General features: G+C 49.6%; 1 protein-coding gene across 4 annotated transcripts; it reads right to left on the reverse strand.

The window, feature by feature from the left end:
• Nucleotides 1-3,438: 3,438 nt before the first annotated feature.
• LOC141273247 (peroxisomal targeting signal 1 receptor-like) lies at nt 3,439-26,127 on the reverse strand. Of its 4 annotated transcripts, none has more exons than XM_073684824.1 (16): nt 25,893-26,127; nt 25,664-25,810; nt 25,200-25,235; nt 23,334-23,466; nt 22,978-23,088; nt 22,499-22,598; nt 22,167-22,257; nt 21,560-21,679; nt 20,895-20,969; nt 20,467-20,586; nt 20,036-20,179; nt 19,486-19,556; nt 19,209-19,409; nt 7,160-7,325; nt 6,479-6,636; nt 3,439-6,163 (listed from the first exon to the last, which is right to left on the reverse strand). In XM_073684824.1, exons 2-16 carry the CDS (start codon nt 25,799-25,801, stop codon nt 5,959-5,961), a joined length of 1,869 nt encoding a protein of 622 aa, XP_073540925.1. In that variant the 5' UTR covers nt 25,802-25,810; nt 25,893-26,127; the 3' UTR covers nt 3,439-5,958. The 4 variants fall into 4 exon arrangements, with proteins under 4 accessions (XP_073540925.1, XP_073540924.1, XP_073540926.1 ...); XM_073684823.1 differs by having other exon boundaries at nt 25,883-26,124; XM_073684825.1 differs by lacking the exon at nt 21,560-21,679 and having other exon boundaries at nt 25,883-26,125.
• Nucleotides 26,128-26,419: the final 292 nt, after the last annotated feature.

Consider the following 26,419-nt stretch of genomic DNA (forward strand, 5'->3'; position numbering starts at 1 on the left):
TGTAACAAAGTGATCTATTTCAGCCATAACAGCATGGATGGATATATGTGATTGAGTGATATATACTAGGACATCATCAGCAAATAGAGAGCACTTGTACTCGGTGCCTCCCACCTCAATCCACCTAATATTGGGGTTATGGCGAATTGATGAGAGCAGGTGCTCCGTCACTAGGATGTATAAGAGAGGGGACAGAGGACATCCCTGCCTTGTCCCATTGGTGATTGTGAAAGGTGATGAAAATGTTCTGACGCACCCCCTGGGCCTTGGGACACCCGGAGCCGGACCCTTTTTGGTGGATGCTGGTGGTTGTAGTCTTCGTGGCGGCGATCCGGTTCCGTGGCTCAGGGCGGTCAAACCAGTGGCGGAACTATTTATGTGGTTTTGATGTTTAAATGTCCGACTACGCCACCCGTGGATTGCGGTCAGAGTGAACCGCCGCTACAGGGCAGACCGCTGAGGCTGGTGTTGTGGGTGCAGCAGAGCGTAGCATAACTCCCCACGGGAGGAGTATAGCCTCAGGGCAGTGTATGCGGAGGATGGGGGTGATGGTGCAGGGCAGCAGCAGTAACGACACGGAGTCAGTGATGCAGTCCAGGGCCTTTACTCACAGTTCTTATTATCCAGACCACATCTGCAGGTAACGGCTGCCCACGTCGTACTGTGCTCACCAGGTGAGGGGCTCAGACAACTCCCAGATAACTTTGGAGCGCTTCACAGGACCCCCTTTGTGTGTCCTTTGTCTGGCCTTTCTTACCAACACTTCTGTCCGGCTGCCTCGGGCCTCCTCTTGGTAAACTTGGCGCCAGTTTCCCTGACCCTATGTGGTGCCTTCCTAGCGGGTGGAGCAAGGGGCTGCGCCACATAAAATGTCAGAGCCTCCGGTTTCTAGCTGAGGGTCGTTTCCTGCCTCCACTAGTTCGGGGACCGGTCTCCCCCTTTGGCCTGACCCCTCCACGCAGGTGGATTCGGGCGTGCGGTGGCGACTCGCCCGTCCGCACCCTTGGGATCCCTTCATTCCTCGTTCCTGGAGCCTTCTCCGCTCCTCTTCCTTCCTTCTCCCTCTTCCAGGCCTGGGCCTCTGTTACTAGGCCCGCCTCCGGAGCAGAGCTCATGCAGAGCCCCTGCTCCCTGCCACTTCTGCTCAGACTTCTCTGCACTGAACTAAGATGGTGCCCACCTTTTATACTCCCTTCTCAATGCACCCAGGAACTGCTTCCTCCCTGCTCCTGCACTGCAGGGTTCCCCTTCCTCAGTGTTCCCTCCCCCCACTCCAGCCAGGGACAGGGACTGTCGTGCCCATCTCAGGGGCATATTGGTCGCCCTGCCCCACGGCAATGTGGTGTAATGCATGCAGGTGTCGGGTCCTGATCCACACTCCATCCTTATCTGAGAGTGAGATATCACACCTCTGGGTGAGGTGCAATACCTCTGTAGCAACCGAGCCCTCGGTGCTACAGTTCCATTTATCTTCAGCCTAGGTGACGTATTGTGATACAGGGCCGTGATTTTGGCTATAAAAGGGTCCCCTAGACCCCTACCCCAAGCTTTTTAAGAGAATCATATATGGCGTGCCAGGAGACTCTATGGAATGCTTTCTCAGCATCCAACGAGAGTATCTAATTACAAATTTTTAACTGCATCTAGCCCAGGAAATACTTTGTGCCTAGTAGCAGTGTCTGCTAGTCAGCGGATTATCCCGGCTGTTAAGCAAGCTACACCACCTGTAGTTTAGACAATTAATTTTTTCAAAGGAAATGCTTCGGGACCATGGGATACTCAGTGAAGAGCATCGGGAGGCACCCCAAGGCATAGGGGCTGGGACTGGCAGTAGGATGCCTTGCGGTGGACAGCCGAGCTCGATCCTTATAAAAGCTTTTTAACTGCAGCAGCTTTAGTGGACGCTACTGGAGCTGGAATTACGCGGCTGCTGGCATGAGACTTGCCCTCCAATAGATCCTTGTAAATGGATTTAAAGTGTATTCATTCAAATTAGAGAGACAATTTAAATTAAAAAGCTTAGAGCTGCCTCCACCACAGGGGGGCTCGCTCGACCCACCAGCGGACAGGCACCAGTATTGGGAGAGGGGGGCTGGCCGTCAGGGTTCACCGCGGCTCTGGCACAAACCCGGCGACACGGAGGTGGCACGGGCAGGAGCGGACTGGCCGTGTCGGCTTCTCACTTTTTGGATTTTAGAAGGGCATGACATGCCTATATCTGTGTCTCCCCCTCCTTTTACTCCTCCACCTCTTTTCTTTTCGCATGACTATATGTACTTGTCACTTTTCCATGTGTTAGTTGTGTCTTCTGAGCAGTTTGTCAGCTTTTGGACACCTTTGAAGGTGTTTTCTATGTGTTTCTATGTGTTTTTGTTTGCCTGCCATTGGTTTTAACGGTGTTCGAAGGTGTTCGACGAACAGTTCGGCGAACACACGGGTGTTCGACGAACCGAACCGAACTCGAACACTACGGGGGTGGCTCAACACTATTCACTGTCTTCAAAGTGTACTGTGGCTTGAATGCAGAGTTTGGGGGTCGTCTGAAGAACTGTCTGTGGCCCTTGGACCCAAAAAGAACCATTTTCCTTTTATCAGTCCACAAAATGTCTCTCCATTTCTCTTTAGGCCAGTTGATGTGTTCTTTGGCAAATTGTATCCGCTTCAGTACAGGTCTTTTTTTTTTTTTTCTTTAACAGTGGGACTTTGCGGTGACTTCTTGGTACGAGATTAGCTTCACACAGGCGTCTTCTAACTGTCACAGTTCTCACAGGTAACTTGAGACTGTCTGTGATCATCCTGGAGCGGATCATTGGCAGAGCCTTTGCCATTCTGCCTATTCTTTAATCTATTCGAGTGGTAGTCTTCCATGTCTCTCTCTGGTTTTGCTTTCCATTGTAAAGCATTGGAGATCATTTTAGTTGAACAGCCGATCATTGTCTGCACTTCTTTATAAGTTTTACCCTCTCCAATCAACTTTTCAATCAAAGTACGCTGTTCTTCTGAACAATGTCTCGAACGACTCATATTTCTCAGTCTTTCAAGGAGAAATGCATGTACAACATGTGCTGGCTTCACCCTTAGATAAGGGCCAACTGATTCACACCTGTTTCTTCACAGAATGATTGACCTCACTAATTGACCTCCACACTGCTATTATTTTGAACACATCCCCGTACAATTAATTATTCACATACACAGACTCAAAAACCTGCAGATCATAAATGCGGAATCTAGTGGTTTTCAACTGGTAAATTGTTTGACATGTGGTGATAGAATTTATACCAAAAACAGTGATTAATCTGGTTAGTCATATTGGACTGCTATTATTTTGAACACTACTGTATCTACATGATATACCGGATTGGTGTGGCCGCGTCTCGTGCCCCAGAGTTGGGCTGCCTTCTCGCTCCATTCACACAATAAAGATCGTCTGCATCGTTTCAAGTTTCAACATTATTTATATTTTATTATTCCATATGTACATAATTGTGTAATAAAGCGACGTCTGCGCTCCTCCAGCAGGACGCCATCATTACGGCTCGTTACATCCCACACAACGCACACGTACCGTCTGTGATCAGCGAGCACCTGTCGTCTCTGCTCCGCAGAGGGTCACTGCTGTTACAGGGGGTGCACAGGATTGCAGAACCGTGGCTTAGGTGGGACTAGCCCGAAGAGGCTGCGGGGCTCCTGACCTGAACAGCTTCATATTTGCCTGAGGCCGGTCTGTGCGTCGCAGGTCGTACTCCGGCCACACGGATAGGTGAATGCAGTCATGTTCGTCCATATACAGCGCCACACTTGTACACAGGTTATGTGCGGTATTGCATCTCAGTCCTTACTTCATTTATGGAGAGAGCTGAGCTGCAGGACCAGACTCGTCCCATGAGCCGTTGTGGCGCTGTATTTGCAAGCAGCAGCCGAGTCTTTCTGATCTTTACACGTGTTAGTATGTTTCAGCATTATGTGATAAGAGATGAGACGTCCATGGTCAGTGGGCGCGCGTGCTTTGTGCAGCTGAGGACTACGCACCTCGCCGCTGGCCACGCACGTCTATTTGCCATTTTTACAAGCCACCCCCAATTCTTTCCTGTTTGACGCTTTCTGTGGAAGTTTCGATCATGCCGGAAGCACGTCCTGCTGTCAATTTTTCACCTGGTGGTGGCGCTACTATGCATTTCTCCTATAAGAGCGCAGTTCTGCGGGCCGTGTCGCCATCACACCCTACACTGACGACTACGTCCGTAAACCTTCCACGCGTCATCTCCTCCACGTGCCCAAGATATTTCTGTACTACTGGAGCACGGACGACAGTAAGACTGAATATAAATAGTGACTACGCTACAAGTAACAGTGCCGTCACCTACAGACGGGGGGCGCTGCTCCATGCTAGGTCAGACTGGAGACATTGCATAGATATGTAGGAAATGACCAAAAGACAACACCAGTCACGTTAAGTGCTCCAGAGCAGTCATGCATCCTCGGCCATACACTTTCAGATGATTGCTTAGATGTTCTAGTCTGTACTACAACTCTCAGCATAGCCCGATATGTGCAGACCACTGCCCAAAACGGAGATAGCTAGAGCCGCATTAGGAGGCAAAATGCACACGTTGCGTTCACAGCCGCTTACCAGACATCTGCGGATTTCACGCAGCGGCATTGCAGCGCCTCTCGCCTCCTGCTGCACAAGCGAAGGGTTCTGGAGAACTCCTTTAAGAAGACCTCCTTACTCAGTTTCCTACCTTTTTAAATGATTTCTGCTTGCTGTCAGTGAATAGTAACCCATCCAGAGGCTGGAAACGCATCCTAATCGTGTCCAAGTGACCCAGCTGCAAGGCTCGTCACATCTGACCACGTGCAGCGATACGGCCACGTGCAGCGATACGCCCACGTGCTGTTTGACGCTTTTTTTTTATTTTTTATAATGGCCGCACGGTTTGGCAAGTAAATCTCTTTACACCTCCACTTGCAAACAAAAATGTTCCCATTCACCGACAGCAAGCCGGGATCTTGCCTGTAGTGAAGAACTGAAAATACATTGGCTCTGATTCATTATTGCAATAGCGCCAATTTTTAGGTGTTTTTAATTTGAGCCTTTTTCTAAAATCTATATTGTGAATTCGCCAAGTTTTTTTTTTTTTTTTTTTTGTTAAGGACATCTTTGCATTTTTTCGGGATATTTTTGCCCAATTCATGAAATTAAATTTTTTAAGAAGTCGTAAAATTTTCCTGGAGTGATTTCTAATGTACGTCTGAAATTATACTTTATTACTATTATTATTATTATTTTTTTTTTGGAAACCTTTAGTGAAATGTGTGACTCTTTGCAGCCAAAAAAAGGAGCATTTTTCGTTTGGCGCGAAATTCATGAACCATCTGCGCCATTTTGATGAATTTGGCAAAAAGAAAAATTCGATCAGTACCATGAGGCCAAGGGGAAAAAAAAACCCTCAAAGGATGAATCGGGGCCCGATGTGTCTGAGAAAGGTGCAAAATCGCTCTCATCACCCAGGATCGATTCGGTCACAGGCCGGACGTTTTCTCCAGAAGAAATACTAGATATAAGAAGATAACGATCCGGTCGCGGGTTATAATGTCATCAGCATCGGGGGGACGCAGGTAACGGGAGGGCAAGGCGACGCAGCCTGATAAGTCAGGTGTATGGCCAGGACAAGTCTGTAACGTCCATCTCCCGCTACACAAGGTAATTAAATAAAAATCAATATGTTAATTAAAAAATCAGCTTAGTCCCTTCATCCCTGTACCAGCCAATGGAGTGAAAGATCAAGCCCTTAGTGAGAGGGTCACGTCAGTTCTGGCCGATCCACGATGGGGGCGATTCTTGGCTCCGTCTGGGTCTGCGGAGTCCTAGTGCATGGTTTTGGGTTCCGTTTTCCCGGTACATTGGCTGACACCTGCGAGCATGCACTCGCACGGCCACCGGTCACACTGCGGTCATTGCGCTGGTGCGGAGGGAGGAGGAAATGCTGCCTGTAAAGTGGCCAGATCGCGGGCATCCGCTGCAGAGTACAAGCTGCTCTGTCCTAACATGGACAGCGCCATCCGCAGGGTGCTCCAGATATTGTCAGACATGGCTCCTCCGTGGCCGCCGCTCTGCTGCTGCATGCTCAGGGCCTCGATGAAATGCTCCACTGCCTCCCTGCAAACCAAGGTGGAGAATTATTCTTATTATTTTTTTTTTTAATTTAGAGGCCTCTCAAACTCATTTTTTCTTTATTTCTTCAATGCAAATTTAAAAAAAACTAAAAATATTGAAGCAACTTAAGAAAATTGTTTTGCTTCCACAGCGCTGATGCAGACTAATGTGTCTCCATGGTTACAGACTACAAACAACTTCTGTGTAGTCTGAGCCTGCAGCCTCCTCCTGAAATACAGAGTGTTTGACACATTGGTCTGCATAGGAGCTGCAGACATTTTATTGGATTTGTATATTTATTAGGATGTTCTCCCTCACCTGTGCGCCCCCAGGTTGATGCAGGCGATGCCCAGGTTGTATCGGGAGCGGATGAAGCCCGGCTGCAGCTGCAGCGCCCGTCGGTACGCCTCCACCGCAGCCTCGCTGTCGCTGCCATTTGCCAGAGTGGCTCCCAGCTTATTCCACAGTAAGTAGTCCTGCAGGAGGCAACACAGCATTATCACCACTAGGGGGGGTCAAGAGAGTCCCTAAAACCCAGTTTAAGAGTGTATTCACCCCCAGCGCTTCTCACAGCTGAGGGTTTGTTACAATTGGATCTGCAGCACAAACCCTTCTCCCTTCCTTATAATTTGTTACCGTGCAGGATTAGATCGCAGAAGAGACTGGATGCAATAGTAACAAACACTCAGCTGTGAGAAGAAGTATTAGATCTGTAGCAAATGCCCCCGACGTCACTTCTGACCAGGTGCTACTTGGCACCATGAAATGGAAAAAAACTTTACTGACCCTGTGGCCCCTCCGCTCTGGGGATCGGTGGAGCAGTCAGAGAATGGACCCCCACCAATCACCAGGCCGTGGTATGGAAGCGTGGAGTAATCACCTATAGCAAACTAATCCCGATAAATAGATGCAGCGACCCAATTGGTTGTCAGGAATAATTACTCCACTGTTTTCCCAGAGATCTAACTGTGTCCATGTGTTCTCGCAACCACTACTCACATCCGGCCTCTGGCTCAGCGCGGCCGTGAAGCAGTCCACGGCTTTCTGATACTCCCCGCTCAGGTTGAAGAGGACCCCAAGTCCACACTGAACGTCAGGATCCACCTGATTGGGGTCCATTAGGACGGCGGCGAGGAACAACTCCCGCACCTCTGAGAATAAGGAGCTGAAAGCAAAAAGCAAGAGAAGAAGTGATCGTTCCACCGACTGGACACGGATTAATCATTTTTACAAAGTTTTGCAACTTTCTTGTATATGTTCAATACCTCTGCTTGCTGGCAGTGTAGGGGAATATTCTTCTTTACATTTATGGGCTGAAAATTAGAGATTCCCAGGACCTTGGTCCAGCGGCCACCAGACCAGAGCCCGGCGAACCTTTTCCAACCTGCCGGAGCCCCGGATGAGGTCTTTAAACTGTGCCTGCTAATCAGAAGAGGTGCCCGGGGTGGGGTCCTTAGACCGTGCCTGCTAATCAGAAGAGGTGCCCGGGGTTTGGTCCTTAGACCGTGCCTGCTAATCAGAAGAGGTGCCCGGGGTGGGGTCCTTAGACCGTGCCTGCTAATCAGAAGAGGTGCCCGGGGTGGGGTCCTTAGACCGTGCCTGCTAATCAGAAGAGGTGCCCGGGGTGGGGTCCTTAGACCGTGCCTGCTAATCAGAGGAGGTGCCCGGGGTGGGGTCCTTAGACCGTGCCTGCTAATCAGAAGAGGTGCCCGGGGTGGGGTCCTTAGACCGTGCCTGCTAATCAGAAGAGGTGCCCGGGGTTTGGTCCTTAGACCGTGCCTGCTAATCAGAAGAGGTGCCCGGGGTGGGGTCCTTAGTAGAGATGAGCGTTGTTCTACTCGAACTGTTCGTCAATCTCAAATTCGAGCTGTTTTGGGCGGTGTTCGAGCCGTTCGGCGAACACGAACAATTTGAGAAAAATTCGGCTGTTCGAGGTTATGTTCGATAACTGTTCGTGCACCAAAATCATAACTGGATTTTTTCTCAGTAATGATGAAAATTAATGTTAATACGCAGTTTGAGTGTACAGCGGGGCGGGGGGAGGGGCAGGGGATGGATCTCTGCAGGAACAATGAAGATCTCCATTTTTTTTTCTCTTTCCCGCATTTACAGTGGGGAGGTGCAATCTGTCAGCCTATCAGCAGCGCACACACGGAGCGAAGGGCTTTTTTTCACACAAGCAAGGGCATGTGTGATTGGCAGTGTATGTCACATGTCCTTGCCCTATAAGACCAAGCCATTTTCCCCGTCGCCACCATTTTCTCACTGCTGCAGCTGCGTGTTAGACGGCACCGCTGTTGCTGTGTGCGCTATACCTTGTTAATTTCAAGCCAATTTTCGCACAAATCTACAGATAGCTTGGGAGTAGGGAATAGTTGTGATTGCAGTCCTTTTAAGGACTAGGCTACAGCATTTCCTACGACTTTTATCAGGCAGGTCTGTGCTCTTAAATAGATAGGTTGTGGGAGTAAAGACTAATTGTAATTGGAGTCCTTTTCAGGACTAGGTTACATCAGTTCCTATCAGTTTTTGCCAGGCAGGTCTGTGCCAGTGCTGTGCAAGTTTTTTTCACAGCATTTGGCTGAATCTAGCAAAGCTAATCCTTTTTGGCCTATTGCAGAGTGTGTTAGTCAGTGGAGTAGCCTATCTGTGTTGCAAGATATACCACCTGTGTATAGAATACCAATTTTTTTACTGCACCTAGTGAAGTAAAATCTTTTGGGCATAGCATCATTCTATTAGTCCATCTATACTGACCTCCATCAGGTTGCAAACTGAATATAATTTTTTTCTGCATCTAGCTCTGAAAAAATATTTGGCCTTCTAGTAGTGTGTCGGACTTTCTCTATTAGTCCATCTATACTGACCTCCATCAGGTTGCAAATTGAATATAATTTTTTTCTGCATCTAACCCAGCCAATAGTTTTGGCCTAATACCACAGTTTGGCCACTCAGCTCTGCTCGTTTCCCATCCATTGTTTTTTTGTGCAAACAACTCCAGAGTTGTGAATTAGTTAACCACCAAAATGAGTGGAAAAAGGCCTGCTGCTGGTGGAAAGGGGAATAGGCGTGTTGGGAAGGGGAAAAAAGGTTGTGTCCGTGGGGTAGGTGTTAAAGCAACAGTAACATCTGCAGAAGAAAGACCATCTTCCAGCCAAACTAAAATGTCTACTTCTTTTAGCGGACAATGTGATAAGATCCCTTTCTTACGGCCACGCCAATCGCTACAAATTCCAGATGAGGCACAAAAACAGCAGGTGCTTCAACGGATATCAAGTGCTCCTTTAAGTGGGCTCTCCTCCACATCAACTTCAACATCACAAATACTCCAGTCCTCAAAGGTGTCACCCAAATCGCACTTGCTTCCTCACAGCTCCCAAATCTCCAGCTGCCCGTCTGAGTATGAGGTAGAACAGATGGTTGAGTCTGCAGAGCTGTTTACTCATACTATAGCCTGGGAATCAGAGGTCGACTCCAGCGCTTCTGTGAATCCAGACGAGGAAATGATCTGCACTGATGCCCAGAATCTTTATGAGTCGGATCCAGGACCAGACGCAGAAGGTTCTGACCATAATGTAGACCCTCATTCCCAAACTGTAACTCCTGTTGGTGGAGACAATGAGGAAGACGATGATAAGACTCAAATACCTGATTGGAGCGACAACTTTAGTTTTTTGTCAGGGCAGGAACAGGTTGGCTCTGAGGACGACGGGTGTGATAACGCACAGGGTGATGATGATGAGGTCGGAGATCCCACTTACTGTCAACCCACAGTCAGCCAAGAGATGAGGTCAGCAGAGGAGGTGGAGGAAGATGCTAGTGACGACGAGGTCAGGTTGCGCCTTCCTGGACAGAGACGTAGTACTGGAAGCACGTCAACAACTGCATCCTCAAACACAACTCTGCCTCTCACCACAAGTCGTGGTGGCTCTTCAGGTCGCATGGGTGCTAAGCCTTGCATAGCCTGGGCATTTTTTCAGATCGATAAAGATGACCCAACTCGTGTTATCTGTAACATTTGTCAGCAAAAGCTAAGTAGAGGCCAAAAAATACATAGTTTGAGTACTTCATGCATGAACCGGCACATGGACATGAAGCATAAGTTGCAGTGGGAAGCTCAGTGTGCTACAATGCGGCCTAGCCGGCCGGGCCAACCACCGTCTGCCATATCTTGTGCATCCGCGGCCTCTTCATCCTCTGTGACTGGGGGGACAGCAGTCACACCTGTTTTGGGGCGCAGACCTGCCACCTCTTTACCCGCAACAGCCAGCGTGATTGGCAGGTCATCATTTTCTTTGGAGGTGGTAACACCAGCTGGTGTTGAGCGCTGTCCGACATCGATAGCACCACCTTTGGATCAAGGCAACCTAACATGTCCGCCTGCATCTTCCTCACAGACCGGCAGTTTGCCGGGGACACCCTTATCAACCCCGTCTAAGCACAATAACCAGCCCTCGGTCCCTCAGATGTGGACAAGTAAAAGACCATTTCCTCCTAGCCATGAGAAAGCTAAGAGGTTGAATTTCACCATCTGCAAGCTCTTGGCTACAGAAATGCTGCCTTTCCGCCTGGTGGACACAGAGGATTTTCGAGACCTTATGTCCGTCGCAGTGCCCCAGTACCAGATGCCCAGTCGGCACTACTTCTCAAAGAAAGGTGTGCCTGCGCTCCACCAGCATGTCGCACACAACATCACCGCTTCTTTGAGAAACTCTGTGTGTGACAGGGTGCATTTCACCACAGACACTTGGACGAGTAGGCATGGACAGGGGCGTTACATGTCGCTGACTGGGCACTGGGTAACTATGGTGACAGCAGGACAAGGGGCTGCTGTCCAAGTCTTGCCGTCCCCACGAGTTGTGCGTCAATCCTCTTTATGTCAAAGTTCCTCCACTGCTTCTGCCTCCTCAACCTCCTCTCGGTCTTCCACCTGCACCCAAAGCCTGTCTGGTCATGCCACAAGCTTTCTAACTGCGCAGAAGGGATCCTGCACACCTCCTTACTATGCTGGCAGTAAGGCTCAACGTCATCAGGCGGTTTTTACATTGAAATGTCTGGGAAATGTGAGTCACACAGCTGAGGAGTTGTGGTCAGCTCTGGAGAACCAATTTCATGAATGGTTGTCTCCACTGGACCTGAAACCAGGGAAGGCCGTGTGCGACAATGCTGCAAACCTGGGTGCGGCCCTTCGCCGGGGCAATGTCACACACGTGCCTTGTATGGCTCACGTGTTGAACCTGGTTGTCCAGCAATTTTTAGCCCACTATCCCAGACTAGATGGCCTTCTGCAGAGGGCACGGTCGCTGTGTGCTCACTTCCGCCGTTCGCATCCCGCAGCTCAGCGACTTACATCTCTACAGAAGTCGTTGGGCCTGCCACTTCACCGGCTAAAATGCGATGTGCCTACCCGGTGGAATTCAACTCTGCACATGTTGCAGCGACTGTGGCAGCACCGACAAGCCCTGGTGCAATACGTTCTGACGTATAGCCTGGGCCAACGAGATCCAGAGGTGGGGCAAATCACGCTGGAGGAGTGGTCTCAGATCAGGGACCTATGCACCCTTCTGCACAGTTTTGAAATGGCGACGAAGATGTTTAGTGCTGACGATGCCATTATCAGCATGACTATTCCGGTGATTTACATGCTGGAGCACATGTTAAACAGAATTCGGAGTCAGGTGGTGGCACAAGAGGAGGTGGAGGAAGTAGAGGAGGAGGAGTTGTATGCGGAAGGGCTAACATCTGCAAGGTCCAGACGGTCGGCAGCACCAAGGCGGCAGGCATGTGAGGGTGGGGGAGATGGTTTTACCAGGGCGCATGGTAGCAGCCAAACTAGTGAGGAAGGTGCAGGAGCCCCGGAAGAAGTGGAGGACGAACTGATGGAAGACTCATCAGATGAGGGAGACCTTGATCACATTTCTGTTGTGCGAGGTTGGGGGGAGAGGACAGAGGAAGGAAGCATGATTGTTACCTCGCCACCAACACAACAGGGACTTGGTGCTCCTGGATGCGCAACACACATGAGTGCCTTCTTGCTGCACTACCTGCAACATGACCCTCGAATTGTGAGAATTAGAAATAATCCTGACTACTGGGTTGCCACACTGTTAGATCCCCGGTACAAAAGTAAATTTGCAGAAATTATTCCTGCCATAGAAAGGGATGCACGCATGCAGGAGTATCAGCAGAGACTGTTGCAGAATCTTACATGTGCTTTTCCACAAAATACCAGTGGTGCACGTAGTGAATCTCACAGTTCCAACTTGCCAACCGTGGGACCGTCAAGTGTTCAGCACTCAAACCGTAACAGAACCACAGTATCTGCTGGTAACATCAATTTTGCGGAATCATTTCACCACTTTTTTAGCCCATCCTTTGCAAGGCCACAGGAGACAAGAAGTCTGACACATAGTCAACGCCTAGAGACGATGGTACAGGAGTATCTCCAAGTAAACATTGAAGCCACGACTGTGTCACTGGACCCTTGCTCTTTTTGGGCTTCCAATCTGGATAAATGGCTGGAGCTAGCCACTTACGCCTTGGAGATCTTGTCATGCCCCGCAGCCAGCGTTCTGTCTGAACGTGTGTTCAGCGCTGCTGGTGGTGTGCTGACAGATAAGCGCACGCGGCTCTCCACTGATAATGTAGACAGACTCACGTTCATAAAGATGAACAAATCATGGATCCGAAACGACTTTTCTACCCCTGTGTCATCCTGGGGAGAGTAAAAGCTTGATGATTGGTTAAAATCACCCTACCAACCGTTTTAAGCTTTCAAATTACTAATCATGTTTATCTGTATCTTGGCTGGAAAATAATTTGGGCTTTGTAGCAGTGTGCAGCACTGATTCTATTAGGCCATCTATAATAAGCTCCACCAGATTTAAAATTACTAATCATGTTTATCTGTATCTTGACTGGAAAATAATTTGGGCTTTGTAGCAGTGTGCAGCACTGATCCTATTAGGCCATCTATACTAAAGCTTCACCAGATTTAAAATTACTAATAATTTTTAGCTGCATCTAGCCCGGAAAATAATTTTGGGGCTCCGAGATGCGCAAGACACATAAGTGCCTTCTTGCTGCACTACCTGCAGCATGACCCTCATATTATCAGAATTCGAAGTAATCATGACTACTGGGTTGCCACACTCTTAGATCCCCCAAACTTTTCGATCAACCTTTTCATTTTAATAAAGACCAAAAAAATGGTCATTTTTGAAATTATAAGCATTAGCAGGTTGTTAGAAACTGAAATCAAACAGTTTTCAACTCAAAACTTTATTCTAGGTGATGTTACATTTTCACATAGGACCCCTTGTTCGAAAGGAGCTTCTGAACTCTCTCGTCCATTGAATTTGTCAGGTTTTGGATGGTTTCTGCTTCAATTGTTTTGCATGAGGACAGAATACCCTCCCAGAGCTGTTGCTTAGATGTGAACTGCCTCCCGCCATCATAGACACTCCTTTTAATGATGCTCCAAAGGTTCTGAATGGGGTAGAGGTCAGGGCAGCATGGGGGTCACACCATAAGTTTGTCCCCTTTTATGCCCATATCAGCCAGAGATGCAGATGTTTTATGTGCAGCATGAGATGGTGCATTATCATGCAAAAAAATGATCTTGCTGTGAAATACACGGTTCTTCTTCTTGAACCATGGCAGGAAGTGCTGTTTGAGAAAATCCACATACATTATGGAGTTCATCTTTAGCGCCTTCAGGGATCCTAAAGGGGCCGACAATCTCTCTCCCCATGATTCCAGCCCAAAACATTACTCCACCTCCTCCTTGTTGGCGCTGTAGCCGTGTTTGCGAGGGGTGTCCATCAACCAGCCATCCTCCACTCCATCCATCTGGACCATCGAGCGCTGCACGGCACTCATCCGTGAACAAAACAGTTTTGAAATCAGTCTTCATGTAATGTTTGGCCCACTGGAGCCGTTTCTGCTTGTGTGAAGTGGATAGAGGAGGTCGACAGGATGGCATATGCACAGCTGCAAACCTCTGAAGGACCCTGCATCTTGTTGTTCGGGGGACGTTGGAGGCACAAGCAGCTTCAAAAACTTGTCTGCTGCTATGACAAGGCTTTTTTGCCGCTGCTCTTTCAACCTGACGTAATTGCCTGTGGGAAAGAGTCCTCAATTTGCCCTTATCAGCACGCACACGTGTGTACTGTGAATCAGCTACATACTTTTTGATTGCCAAGACACTTCATCCTGATCATCGCACAATGTTGATTGTAGTCATGCCTTGACCTAAACACTCCACAATTTGTTGCTTCTCAGCAGCCGACACATCCTTTTTCTTTCCCATTTTGGCAGAAAATGTAGGCTGCTTAATAATGTGAGAGAGTCTTCTTAAGTAGTCTTGCCTTTCATGGGACACACCTGCCAAACTAATTAGCACAGGTGTCTGCAATTGCTTACAGTGATATAAAGAGCCCTGACACACATCACCATCAATGAGTTTAACTGACAAACAAACAAATTCTTCCCTTATCACTCCTAAACACTTTTTGCATAATAATTTGGAACGCAGTGTACATGTGCTTTTCCACAAAACACCAGTGGTTCACGTACTGAATCTTACAGTTCTAACTTGCCAACCGTGGTCTGTATGGAGTTGTTCAATAAAGGGCCCAAAATTAAGATAACATAGATGGGAGAGGTCTCTATGAATAGGAATTCCTAAGTATTTGATACCCTGTGAGGGCCAGGCAAAGGGAAAGTTGGACTGGATGGAATCCTATATGGATTTAGGGAGGGAGACATCGAGGGCCTCAGACTTCGCTGCATTGATTTTAAAATTTGACCATGTAACAAAGTGATCTATTTCAGCCATAACAGCATGGATGGATATATGTGATTGAGTGATATATACTAGGACATCATCAGCAAATAGAGAGCACTTGTACTCGGTGCCTCCCACCTCAATCCACCTAATATTGGGGTTATGGCGAATTGATGAGAGCAGGTGCTCCGTCACTAGGATGTATAAGAGAGGGGACAGAGGACATCCCTGCCTTGTCCCATTGGTGATTGTGAAAGGTGATGAAAATGTTCTGACGCACCCCCTGGGCCTTGGGACACCCGGAGCCGGACCCTTTTTGGTGGATGCTGGTGGTTGTAGTCTTCGTGGCGGCGACCCGGTTCCGTGGCTCAGGGCGGTCAAACCAGTGGCGGAACTATTTATGTGGTTTTGATGTTTAAATGTCCGACTACGCCACCCGTGGATTGCGGTCAGAGTGAACCGCCGCTACAGGGCAGACCGCTAAGGCTGGTGTTGTGGGTGCAGCAGAGCGTAGCATAACTCCCCACGGGAGGAGTATAGCCTCAGGGCAGTGTATGCGGAGGATGGGGGTGATGGTGCAGGGCAGCAGCAGTAACGACACGGAGTCAGTGATGCAGTTCAGGGCCTTTACTCACAGTTCTTATTATCCAGACCACGTCTGCAGGTAACGGCTGCCCACGTCGTACTGTGCTCACCAGGTGAGGGGCTCAGACAACTCCCAAATAACTTTGGAGTGCTTCACAGGACCCCCTTTGTGTGTCCTTTGTCTGGCCTTTCTTACCAACACTTCTGTCCGGCTGCCTCGGGCCTCCTCTTGGTAAACTTGGCGCCAGTTTCCCTGACCATATGTGGTGCCTTCCTAGCGGGTGTAGCGAGGGGCTGCGCCACATAAAATGTCACAGCCTCCTGTTTCTAGCTGAGGGTCGGTTTCTGCCTCCACTAGTTTCGGGGACCGGTCTCCCCCTTTGGCCTGGCCCCTCCACGCAGGTGGATTCGGGCGTGCGGTGGCGACTCGCCCGTCCGCACCCCTGAGATCCCTTCGTTCCTCGTTCCTGGAGCCTTCTCCGCTCCTCTTCCTTCCTTCTCCCTCTTCCAGGCCTGGGCCTCTGTTACTAGGCCCGCCTCCGGAGCAGAGCTCATGCAGAGCCCCTGCTCCCTGCCACTTCTGCTCAGACTTCTCTGCACTGAACTAAGATGGTGCCCACCTTTTATACTCCCTTCTCAATGCACCCAGGAACTGCTTCCTCCCTGCTCCTGCACTACAGGGTTCCCCTTCCTCAGTGTTCCCTCCCCCCACTCCAGCCAGGGACAGGGACTGTCGTGCCCATCTCAGGGGCATATTGGTCGCCCTGCCCCACGGCAATGTGGTGTAATGCATGCAGGTGTCGGGTCCTGATCCACACTACATCCTTACCTGAGAGTGAGATATCACACCTCTGGGTGAGGTGCAATACGTCTGTAGCAACCGAGCCCTCGGTGCTACAGTTCCATTTATCTTCAGCCTAGGTGACGTATTGCGATACAAGGCCGTGATTTTGGCTATAAAAGGGTCCCCTAGACCCCTACCCCAAGCTTTTTAAGAGAATCATATATGGCGTGCCAGGAGACTCTATGGAATGCTTTCTCAGCATCCAACGAGAGTATCTAATTACAAATTTTTAACTGCATCTAGCCCAGGAAATACTTTGTGCCTAGTAGCAGGGTCTGCTAGTCAGCGGATTATCCCGGCTGTTAAGCAAGCTACACCACCTGTAGTTTGGACACTTCATTTTTTCAAAGGAAATGCTTCGGGACCACGGGATACTCAGTGAAGAGCATCAGGAGGCACCCCAAGGCATAGGGGCTCGGACTGGCAGTAGGATGCCTTGCGGTGGACAGCCGAGCTCGATCCTTATAAAAGCTTTTTAACTGCAGCAGCTTTAGTGGACGCTACTGGAGCTGGAATTACGCGGCTGCTGGCATGAGACTTGCCCTCCAATAGATCCTTGTAAATGGATTTAAAGTGTATTCATTCAAATTAGAGAGACAATTTAAATTAAAAAGCTTAGAGCTGCCTCCACCACAGGGGGGCTCGCTCGACCCACCAGCGGACAGGCACCAGTATTGGGAGAGGGGGGCTGGCCGTTAGGGTTCACCGCGGCTCTGGCACAAACCCGGCGACACGGAGGTGGCACGGGCAGGAGCGGACTGAACGTGTCGGCTTCTCACTTTTTGGATTTTGGAAGGGCATGACATGCCTATATCTGTGTCTCCCCCTCCTTTTACTCCTCCACCTCTTTTCTTTTCGCATGACTATATGTACTTGTCACTTTTCCATGTGTTAGTTGTGTCTTCTGAGCAGTTTGTCAGCTTTTGGACACCTTTGAAGGTGTTTTCTATGTGTTTCTATGTGTTTTTGTTTGCCTGCCATTGGTTTTAACGGTGTTCGAAGGTGTTCGACGAACAGTTCGACGAACAGTTCGGCGAACACACGGGTGTTCGATGAACCGAACCGAACTCGAACACTACGGGGGTGGCTCAACACTAGTCCTTAGACCGTGCCTGCTAATCAGAAGAGGTGCCCGGGGTGGGGTCCTTAGACCGTGCCTGCTAATCAGAAGAGGTGCCCGGGGTGGGGTCCTTAGACCGTGCCTGCTAATCAGAAGAGGTGCCCGGGGTGGGGTCCTTAGACCGTGCCTGCTAATCAGAAGAGGTGCCCGGGGTGGGGTCCTTAGACCGTGCCTGCTAATCAGAAGAGGTGCCCGGGGTGGGGTCCTTAGACCGTGTCTGCTAATCAGAAGAGGTGCCCGGGGTGGGGTCCTTAGACCGTGCCTGCTAATCAGAAGAGGTGCCCAGGGTGGGGTCCTTAGACCGTGCCTGCTAATCAGAAGAGGTGCCCGGGGTGGGGTCCTTAGACCGTGCCTGCTAATCAGAAGAGGTGCCCGGGGTGGGGTCCTTAGACCGTGCCTGCTAATCAGAAGAGGTGCCCGGGTGGGGTCCTTAGACCGTGCCTGCTAATCAGAAGAGGTGCCCGGGGTGGGGTCCTTAGACCGTGTCTGCTAATCAGAAGAGGTGCCCGGGGTGGGGTCCTTAGACCGTGCCTGCTAATCAAAAGAGGTGCCCGGGGTGGGGTCCTTAGACCGTGCCTGCTAATCAGAAGAGGTGCCCGGGGTGGGGTCCTTAGACAGTGCCTGCTAATCAGAAGAGGTGCCCGGGGTGTGGGTCCTTAGACAGTGCCTGCTAATCAGAAGAGGTGCCTGGGGTGGGGTCCTAGGTCCGTGGCTGCTAATCAGAAGAGGTGCCCGGGGTGGGGTCCTAGGTCCGTGGCTGCTAATCAGAAGAGGTGCCCGGGGTGGGGTCCTTAGACCATGCCTGCTAATCAGAAGAGGCGCCCGGGGTGGGGTCCTTAGACCATGCCTGCTAATCAGAAGAGGCGCCCGGGGTGGGGTCCTAGGTCCGTGGCTGCTAATCAGAAGAGGCGCCCGGGGTGGGGTCCTAGGTCCGTGGCTGCTGGACCAGTGTCCTGCAAATCTTTTTAGCCCATCCTAACCTAATATTTCTCACAGCTGAGGGTTTGTTACAGTTGTGTCCAGTCTAAACAATCCCCCCATGAGAGGCGATATGATAACTTGCTTATCATAAAGGTCTGACCACTGGGTCCACCACCGACCCGGAAAATGAGGCTCTGAAATACCCTATTGTTGATGGAACTGCCAATGATAGCGGGTGACAGTAATGCGGCATTTCAGAGAATAACCCTTCACCTGTCTTGCTGATTAGTGGGGGTCCAACCGATCCCAAGTCATCCACTGATACCGAGAACAGGGCTCCGAACTGTCCTGTGGCTTTAGCCAGTTGTGTTTCGCAGCCCCATAGGCTTTCAGAGCCACGTTCCTTGGATTGGAGGATGTCCCAGCAGTCGGACCCCCACCCAGCAGCAGGGTAGGTGCTAAGGTTTTTAGGCCTCTGGGATGTCTCCATTCACTGACAGCAAGCAGAGAACTTTTAATAATAGGAATTTAAATGGATAGTCTGTCGAGGACTTATAAGAAGAGTTAGTCTCTCTCCCTCTCTCTCTGGAGGACCCAATACATCCAAGCATTACCCAGAAAGCCCAACGATTTTAATAAGAACTGTAATACTCAATTTCCCCTGTGGGGGCACTGCAGGGAAATTGAACACTTGCTAATCCAACTGTGGGACTGATATGAACGTAGCTGCACTTTGACTCCCCAATACGCCATATATATGTTTAGTTATACAGATGACGGCGTCACTCACTCGGACAGCAACGTCCCCAGGGATTTCTTTCTGGAAGCTTCCGCGGCGTCGCCCTCGGCCTTCACCAGGTGGCAGTATCTGGGGTTGTGCCGCAGCCACTCGCGCAGGGTCTCGCAGGCTTGCTGCTGGAGGCATTCATTGGTAAAACTGACTGCCAGCGCCATCAGGGCGCTCGCATTGTCCGGCTTCAGCTCGAGGCACCTGAGAATAAAGATCACAAGGTCATCCATATATTAGACATACTGGAGCGAGAGCGCCGGAGGAGACGAGACCGCACCTGCGGAGGGCGCTGATGGCCGCCAGCTCCTGCTCATTCTCCGCCTGAGTGGTGCCCAGATATTGCCAGCCCTGGAAGATACAAGTGATGGCACTGATCATACACACGACGCAGCTCCCTCCCCGTATCCGGCACCAACAGGATCCTCACACTGTGCCTGAAGGAAACAGTCAGCAGTGCAGGGACGCGGCTATAGGGGGTGCAGGGGTAACAGTCCCACCCATAAGACACCAATATTAATAATGCCACATAATCACAGATTTTCCACCAACGTGGCCTCCAGCCCGTGCATTACACCGGTGAGCTGTGTTTGTCATGTCCTTGGTACTTTGGTCTCACCGTTTGTTAATGAGTGAACAGCGGGGGTTAATCTGTTTGCATTATCATTCTGCGGAAGCAGCTACACTAGGAGGCCCCATGGACTGAAGAACAACCTGCTCTGTTCATCCTGAGCTACCTGGTTCAGAGGGGGTGGAAGGAGGGCAAGAGAGGGTCACCACTGTATTACACCGCCAGGAGCTTGTATTGACCCCCCTGATCGTCCTCTTACCTCCATGTGTTTGGGGTCTCTCTGTACAGCGATCTCAAAAAGTCGCACTGCGCTGGGGAGGTCTCCTTCCCGGAGGCGTTTTAGACCCTCCTCAAATGGCTGCGCCTCCTCGGAGAATGGATTGTCATCTTCAAACGCGTAGCCCTAGTAGAAGACAAGCCGACGTGTGCCGATTCACTTCTTATAGTAATTGGAGGGTTTCTGATACAGAGCTCCAAATCCGCTGCATGGAGAGTTATGTGATAAACTTGTCTACCTGCGGCCACCACTAGAGGGAGCTCACCGCACACTGTGCTATTAGGGAGTCCCGATGTATACACAGTATGCGTTGGGCTCCCTCTAGTGGTGGCCACAGGTAGACAAGTTTTATCATGTACCTATGACTGCGTAAAAGGGTTTGGAGCTGCTATCAACTTTCATCCAAGTCTTACCTTGTCGTAAGACTTGGCAGACAAATCCTGGAAATCTGACAGCCACGGATGCGCCTCTGCGTCCCTCTTGGCCATCTCCTCCCATTCTTCTTGCAGCTTGTCCCAGAAATCAACGTCGGCCTATAAGAGAAAAGTTCAGAGAGTGATAGAAAAACGTCACCCAAACACTAAAAGTTCTGCCCAGAAAAAAAAAAAAAATAATAGTAGCCTATGGCTCTGCAAAACTATGTCTCCCAGGAAATGCTGGGAGTTGTAGTTTTACAGATGCAGAAAACCTCTGTCCTATAGGAAGTGTGCAATCACTAAAGAGCAACATTACCCCATCTTTCTTTCCACCAGAGGTTGCGTTACCCCATGTTTCCTTCCACCAGAGCTTGCTGAAACACTCTGTGCTGCTGCACACATTACTTTTTTTTTTGTTGTTTTACCTCCACTGCGGCCTTGGCAGACTCAAACTCTTTCTCCAAGGGGGTAAACTGGTCGACCCACTGTTCAGACACGGCCTGCGGAGAAGACGATAAGCTCAGGGCTAGTCAAGAAATTAAATTTATGGTGACAGCGCGGCACACAGACACCCCGAGCGGCAACATGTCACTCTCCAGATACTGTGAGACACTACAACTCTCAGCATGCCCTAACATCCCTCTGGCTGACAGCAGGAGGCTGAGAGTTGTAGCCCCCCCCCACCCCCATTCCACACATGGAGGGGCACAGGTTGCAGACCACCAATGTGAAGATTAGTAAAGGATTTCCAATTCTGTGTTGATAACGCTCTGCACTTTTTCTCACAATTTCTGCTCGCTGTCAGTGAATAAGATCATTCGGAAACTAAAAAGCCATGCGGTGTTATTACTGCTCACAGCTGAGGGTTTGTTACAGTTCCATCAGTCTATGACGAACGCACGGCTGCGCGAGGTCTATAGAAGTTGTGAGAATTTCTATTCACTGACAGCAAGCAGAAATTTTGAAAAAGGTGGAAAAATATATTAGAAAGTTGGGGAAAAAAAAAAAAATGGACAATCCCTTTCAGACAAGATGAAGGCACAAAGGACGGCAGATCTCACTATCCTCACCCCTCGGTGCGGGTCACTACCTGCTCTTGTATAAACTGTTCTGACCACTGCTCTGCCTGCGAGACCGTCTGGGAGGGAGCGCCTGGAGTCTGCGAGAGAGACACCTCCCCGTCTCCTATCTTCCTCACAAATTGTAAGAACTGATAGAGAAAGAGAGATGGAAACAGTGACATTGACACATGCAGATAAGAGGCGATGGGGGGGACGGGGGGGACATTATATGAGCCGGATATATGTATTATAAAGGTGTCGCGTTTGAGGGGGTTGTGTTGTACAGTGTGCAGGAAGCTCATATTAATGCTATTTACGTGCAGATTAACCCTATATCTGCACGTAAATTTCTTTGTTTCGCCCATGATGAAATTCTGGCTGTCTGAAGCCACCACTGGGGGGAGCTCCAGAGCCGACGATTAAATGAATGCAGTGAGCTCCCCCTAGTGGCGACTGCAGTAGGAATTTTATCACAGCTGTGTCTATGCAGCGGGTTTGGAGCTCTGTATCAGAAAAAAATATTTATTTAAGAGCCGTAGAATGGGAGAGAACATTATGGTCAGAAAACTCATCATAAAAAAATCGATGAATATTTATTTACAACCTACAGCCCGTCCTGAACCGCCCTCGCTGTACCTGGCTGTTAACTAGTTTAGGGTCATTGACTTTGGAAAGGAGAGATCTTGCTTCTCGCTGTAGGTCGTCTTCAGGCTGGAACTCCTCCGTCCTGTGCAAGGGGAAGAAAGGGTTACATATTAAAATGCAAACAGAGGAACTTGTACAATGATGGGAGTCATTGCTCTAGAGAGGAGATGAGAACCCGGACAACTTTTCTACTACCCTAAAGGCGTCGGCCCCACTGACCGGTCATACGATGCCAACTAGCCATTCACATAGTACAATAGGATATTTGGGACTTGCCCACCTCCCTCTAATAGCGCAATCCCCCTCCCCCATTGCCTTCTCACCATTTCTCCGCCATCACGCCCTCGCTCTCTCCCAACCACAGTTTCTCCTCTGATTGCTGCAGGTATTCTTCTGCCCAGCGAGATGGCGATGAGTGGGGGTCTTGTAAGAGAGGAGACGAATATTAATGAAATGCCTACTAATATCACTTGCAAGCGGGCTCCGCTAAGGGGGCACGGAGGCCGGGCCGCCTCCGTTATGGGGGCACCAAGGCCGGCCGCCTCCGTTATGGGGGCACCAAGGCCGGCTCACTCCATTATAGTGGCACCAAGGCCGGCGGCCTTCGTTATGGGGGCACCAAGGCCGGCTCGCTCCGTTATAGGGGCACCAAGGCCGGCTCGCTCCGTTATAGGGGCATCAAGGCCGGCTCGCTCCGTTATAGGGGCATCAAGGCCGGCTCGCTCCGTTATAGGGGCACTACGGCCGGATCAGGGTGGACACCACTGATCGCACGTGACACCAGGGTGAGGCGATTCCTTACCCGCCTGATCAATGAACTCGCGGCTCCAGTCTTCCTCCTCTACCGCTGGTTCTTGCGCAAGAAACTCATCCGTCCAGTGTTCAGAGAGAGCGAGATCTGCGACACCAGGAGCTACAGAGGCACAAGGGCAGAGAGGAAGTATGGAGGCACCCGGACCCGGCCAGCTCGCTGATGGAGACCATGTGCCGATCACACCGCTGCACGGCTCGGTGCAATGTCAGCTGGCAATGATCGGAACATGGATTGTTTGTTTTTTGCCACTGGGCAATAAAGCTTCCACTCACTGACAGCAAATGGAGATTTTGAAAATGAAGAATTGATATAGAAGGTATGCTATGAATGGAGATCGTCCTTACCTCGGAGCGGTTCGGGGCGGAAACTGCTTTGCTCAATTTGCTGCATCTCGGCCAAGAGGCCGTCCATCTTAAATGTGTGAGGAGCGCGAGTATGCAGGGAGGGCGCGCGGGACTGCAGGAACTCCGACACCAGCTGAGGCGAGCGAGGAGAGAGGGGTTACAGAAAAGGCGCGAGGAGGCTCCACTCCTTCCGTCAGCAGCAATTTTCATTATTGCGCATTTGTTTTTTCCTTCCCTTCTACACCCGTAAGTTTTTTTTATTTTCCGTCTATATAGCCGTATGAGGGCTTTATATGAGGGCATGTAGTTGTAGATGACACCGTTCACTTTACCATTTAATGTACTAAAAAATGGGGAAAAAAATTCCAAGTGCGGCAAAAAAAAAAAACACAAAAAAGCCCCACACACATAATTCTGTTTTTTTTTTATGCCGTATTCATTATGCGGTAAAAACAGTCTAGTAATAGGATTCCTCAAGTCAGTATTGATTAGGATTATGGCGATACTGAACTTGTATAGTTTATTTTTTAATTATTTAAGTGGTAAGTAGAGATGGGCAAACCCGAATATTTTTGTTCGGTGTTCGTACCAGACAGTAAATGTTCGTGTCTGAACGTTGAACACAGACTTTCTCCTGAAGTCCGGTGCAGTGTTCGGGGTAAGTCCGTAGTGGCGCAGAGAAGAGAGAGAAGGAAAGAGAAGGAAAGAGAAGGAAAGAGAAGGAAAGAGAAGGAAAGAGAAGGAAAGAGAAGGAAAGAGAAGGAAAGAGAAGGAAAGAGAAGGAAAGAGAAGGAAAGAGAAGGAAAGAGAAAAATAGAAAGAAAAAGAAAAAAAGAGAGAAAGGAAAAAAGAGAGAAAGGAAAAAAGAGAGAAAGGAAAAAAGAGAGAAAGGAAAAAAAAAAGAGAAAAAGAAAAAAAAAAAAAAAAAGAGAGAGAATTTAGTTTTTTCTTTTACAAGTTCAGGTCTCCATTATATTCACTAGGGTTCGGGTACTGGTTCTGGTTCTCTAGTGGTAAGACATAATTTAGAACTTTGTAAAAAAAAAAAAAAAAATGAAATACTTTTGTGTCGTCATAACTTTTTCTGTTTCTGTTGATGGAGCTCGGTTGGGGGCTACTTTTTGTCCCCTGAGCTCACGTTTTTAATTGGGGCCATCTTGGGGGTACATACAACGTTTTGATCGCTTGTTAGTGCGTCTTTTTGTGTAAATACGGCAGGCAAAATAAAAAAAAACATTTTTTTTTCTTTGCCTTATGGCATGTACCACATTGGGATAATTAAAGGGGTTTTCCCATGAACAAAGCTTGATTTTAATCAATAGATCTTGGAATAATAATAACTTCCACAATTGGATGTGTTTAAATAAAATGTCCCTGTGCTGAGATAATCTTATAAATGTGCCCCTGCTGTGTACTGTGTAATGGCTGTGTCTGACCGTACAGGAACATGGTCTGATCATACCACAGCTCTCTAAGACCTCTGAGGACCCTTCTGATGTATACAGCAGAATTGACGGTCTCCTATAAGGCCTGCAGCTTGTAATAACACAAAGATGGCGGCAGCTGCCATGGCAACCCCTCAGATCCCGAAAAGTCAATGTGCATCTGAATTGGGATGGCGCCCCTTACAGGTCGCTGTCAAGGAGTTACAGTGTCATTTCAGGGGTTAAAAAGCAGGGATCAGCAGGAGATCCTGTTGCTGCCGTTAGGTGCAGGTGCCGGCTGTGTAACCGACACCTGCACCCGACATTGGATACACAGCTGTTATCGGGAATGAGTTAAAGAGCCTGATAACAGGGAACACTAGAATTTATACAGTAAGACCGCGCTTATTCCCTCTGTGCTGCTCAGCGGCGTTGCCCTCACCTCATCTTCTGTCGCTTCTCCCAAAGGCTTTGAGATCTGCAAGAAAAGACAAAAAAACAATTAAAGGCGTCAGGAAATCCTGAATAATGGAAAGCTCTGGGGGAGATTGATGAAGCCATCTTTGTTACCCACAGCAACCAATCAGAATGCTGCTTTCATTTCATATTCTGCTTTTAAAGAATGAAAGCTGCACTGTGATTGGCTGCTGCGGGCAGCACAGCTTCTCTTATGGACGGCGGCCTGAAGCCCCCGATTTACATGTCTCTAAGACCTCTGAGGACCCTCTGTTTACAGACGAATACTTCTCACAAATTAAAGGAATGCTCAGCTGTGAGAAGTCAGGGCTGATTCTAGACATAAACATTAATGATACATCTATGATCTATTGCTGTGCTGGGGCTTGTAGTTCACCCTGAGGACGGTACGGAGATCGCCATTTGCAGCGAGGCGATGGCTTCACTTACGGCGATGGCTCCCGGGGGCCAGGCCACACTGGGCAATCCTTCCTGCCGCAGACCCTTATCCTGGGTGAAGTGACCAGTCAGCTTCATTAGGGGATTTGCCCCCCCACACTCCGTGTCCACCAGTCCGCGCATCGCCATGGTGACGGCCTGCAAAATGGAAGCAGCAACACGTGAAACACCGGCCCCACCAGGCATGACTGTCTCCCCCCATAACCTTACCCTGTGTCACCTCCGTCTGCAGCACTCCTTCCCCCTGCACTGCCCTCTATTTTAGGAGGAGGGGGTCTCTCGCTGCCATGTATCTGTCTCTCTGGTCCCGGATGTCTCTTCCTGTGGACAGAGTTCAAGGGGAGGAGAGACAGTGAAGAGTACAGAGATCAGGAGGCGGAGAGAGACAGCCGGTCACAGTATGGAGGGCGGAGAGAGACAGCCAGTCAAAGCGTGGAGGAGAGAGACAGCCAGTCACAGTATGGAGGATGGAGACAACCAGTCACAGCATGGTGGAGAGAGACAGCCAGTCACAGCACGGAAGGTGGAGAGAGACAGCCAGTCACAGTATGGAGGGCGGAGAGAGCCAGCCAGTCACAGCATGGAGGAGAGAGCCAGCCATTCACAGTATGGAGGGAGGAGAGAGACAGCCAGTCACAATATGGAGGGCGGAGAGAGACAGCCAGTCACAGCATGGAGGAGAGAGACAGCCGGTCACAGTATGGAGGGCGGAGAGAGCCAGCCAGTCACAGTATGGAGGGAGGAGAG

Source organism: Phyllobates terribilis, unplaced genomic scaffold (assembly GCF_046119375.1).
Source record: "Phyllobates terribilis strain yellow unplaced genomic scaffold, ASM4611937v1 Scaffold_5__5_contigs__length_657084704, whole genome shotgun sequence".
Taxonomy (NCBI): domain Eukaryota; kingdom Metazoa; phylum Chordata; class Amphibia; order Anura; family Dendrobatidae; genus Phyllobates; species Phyllobates terribilis.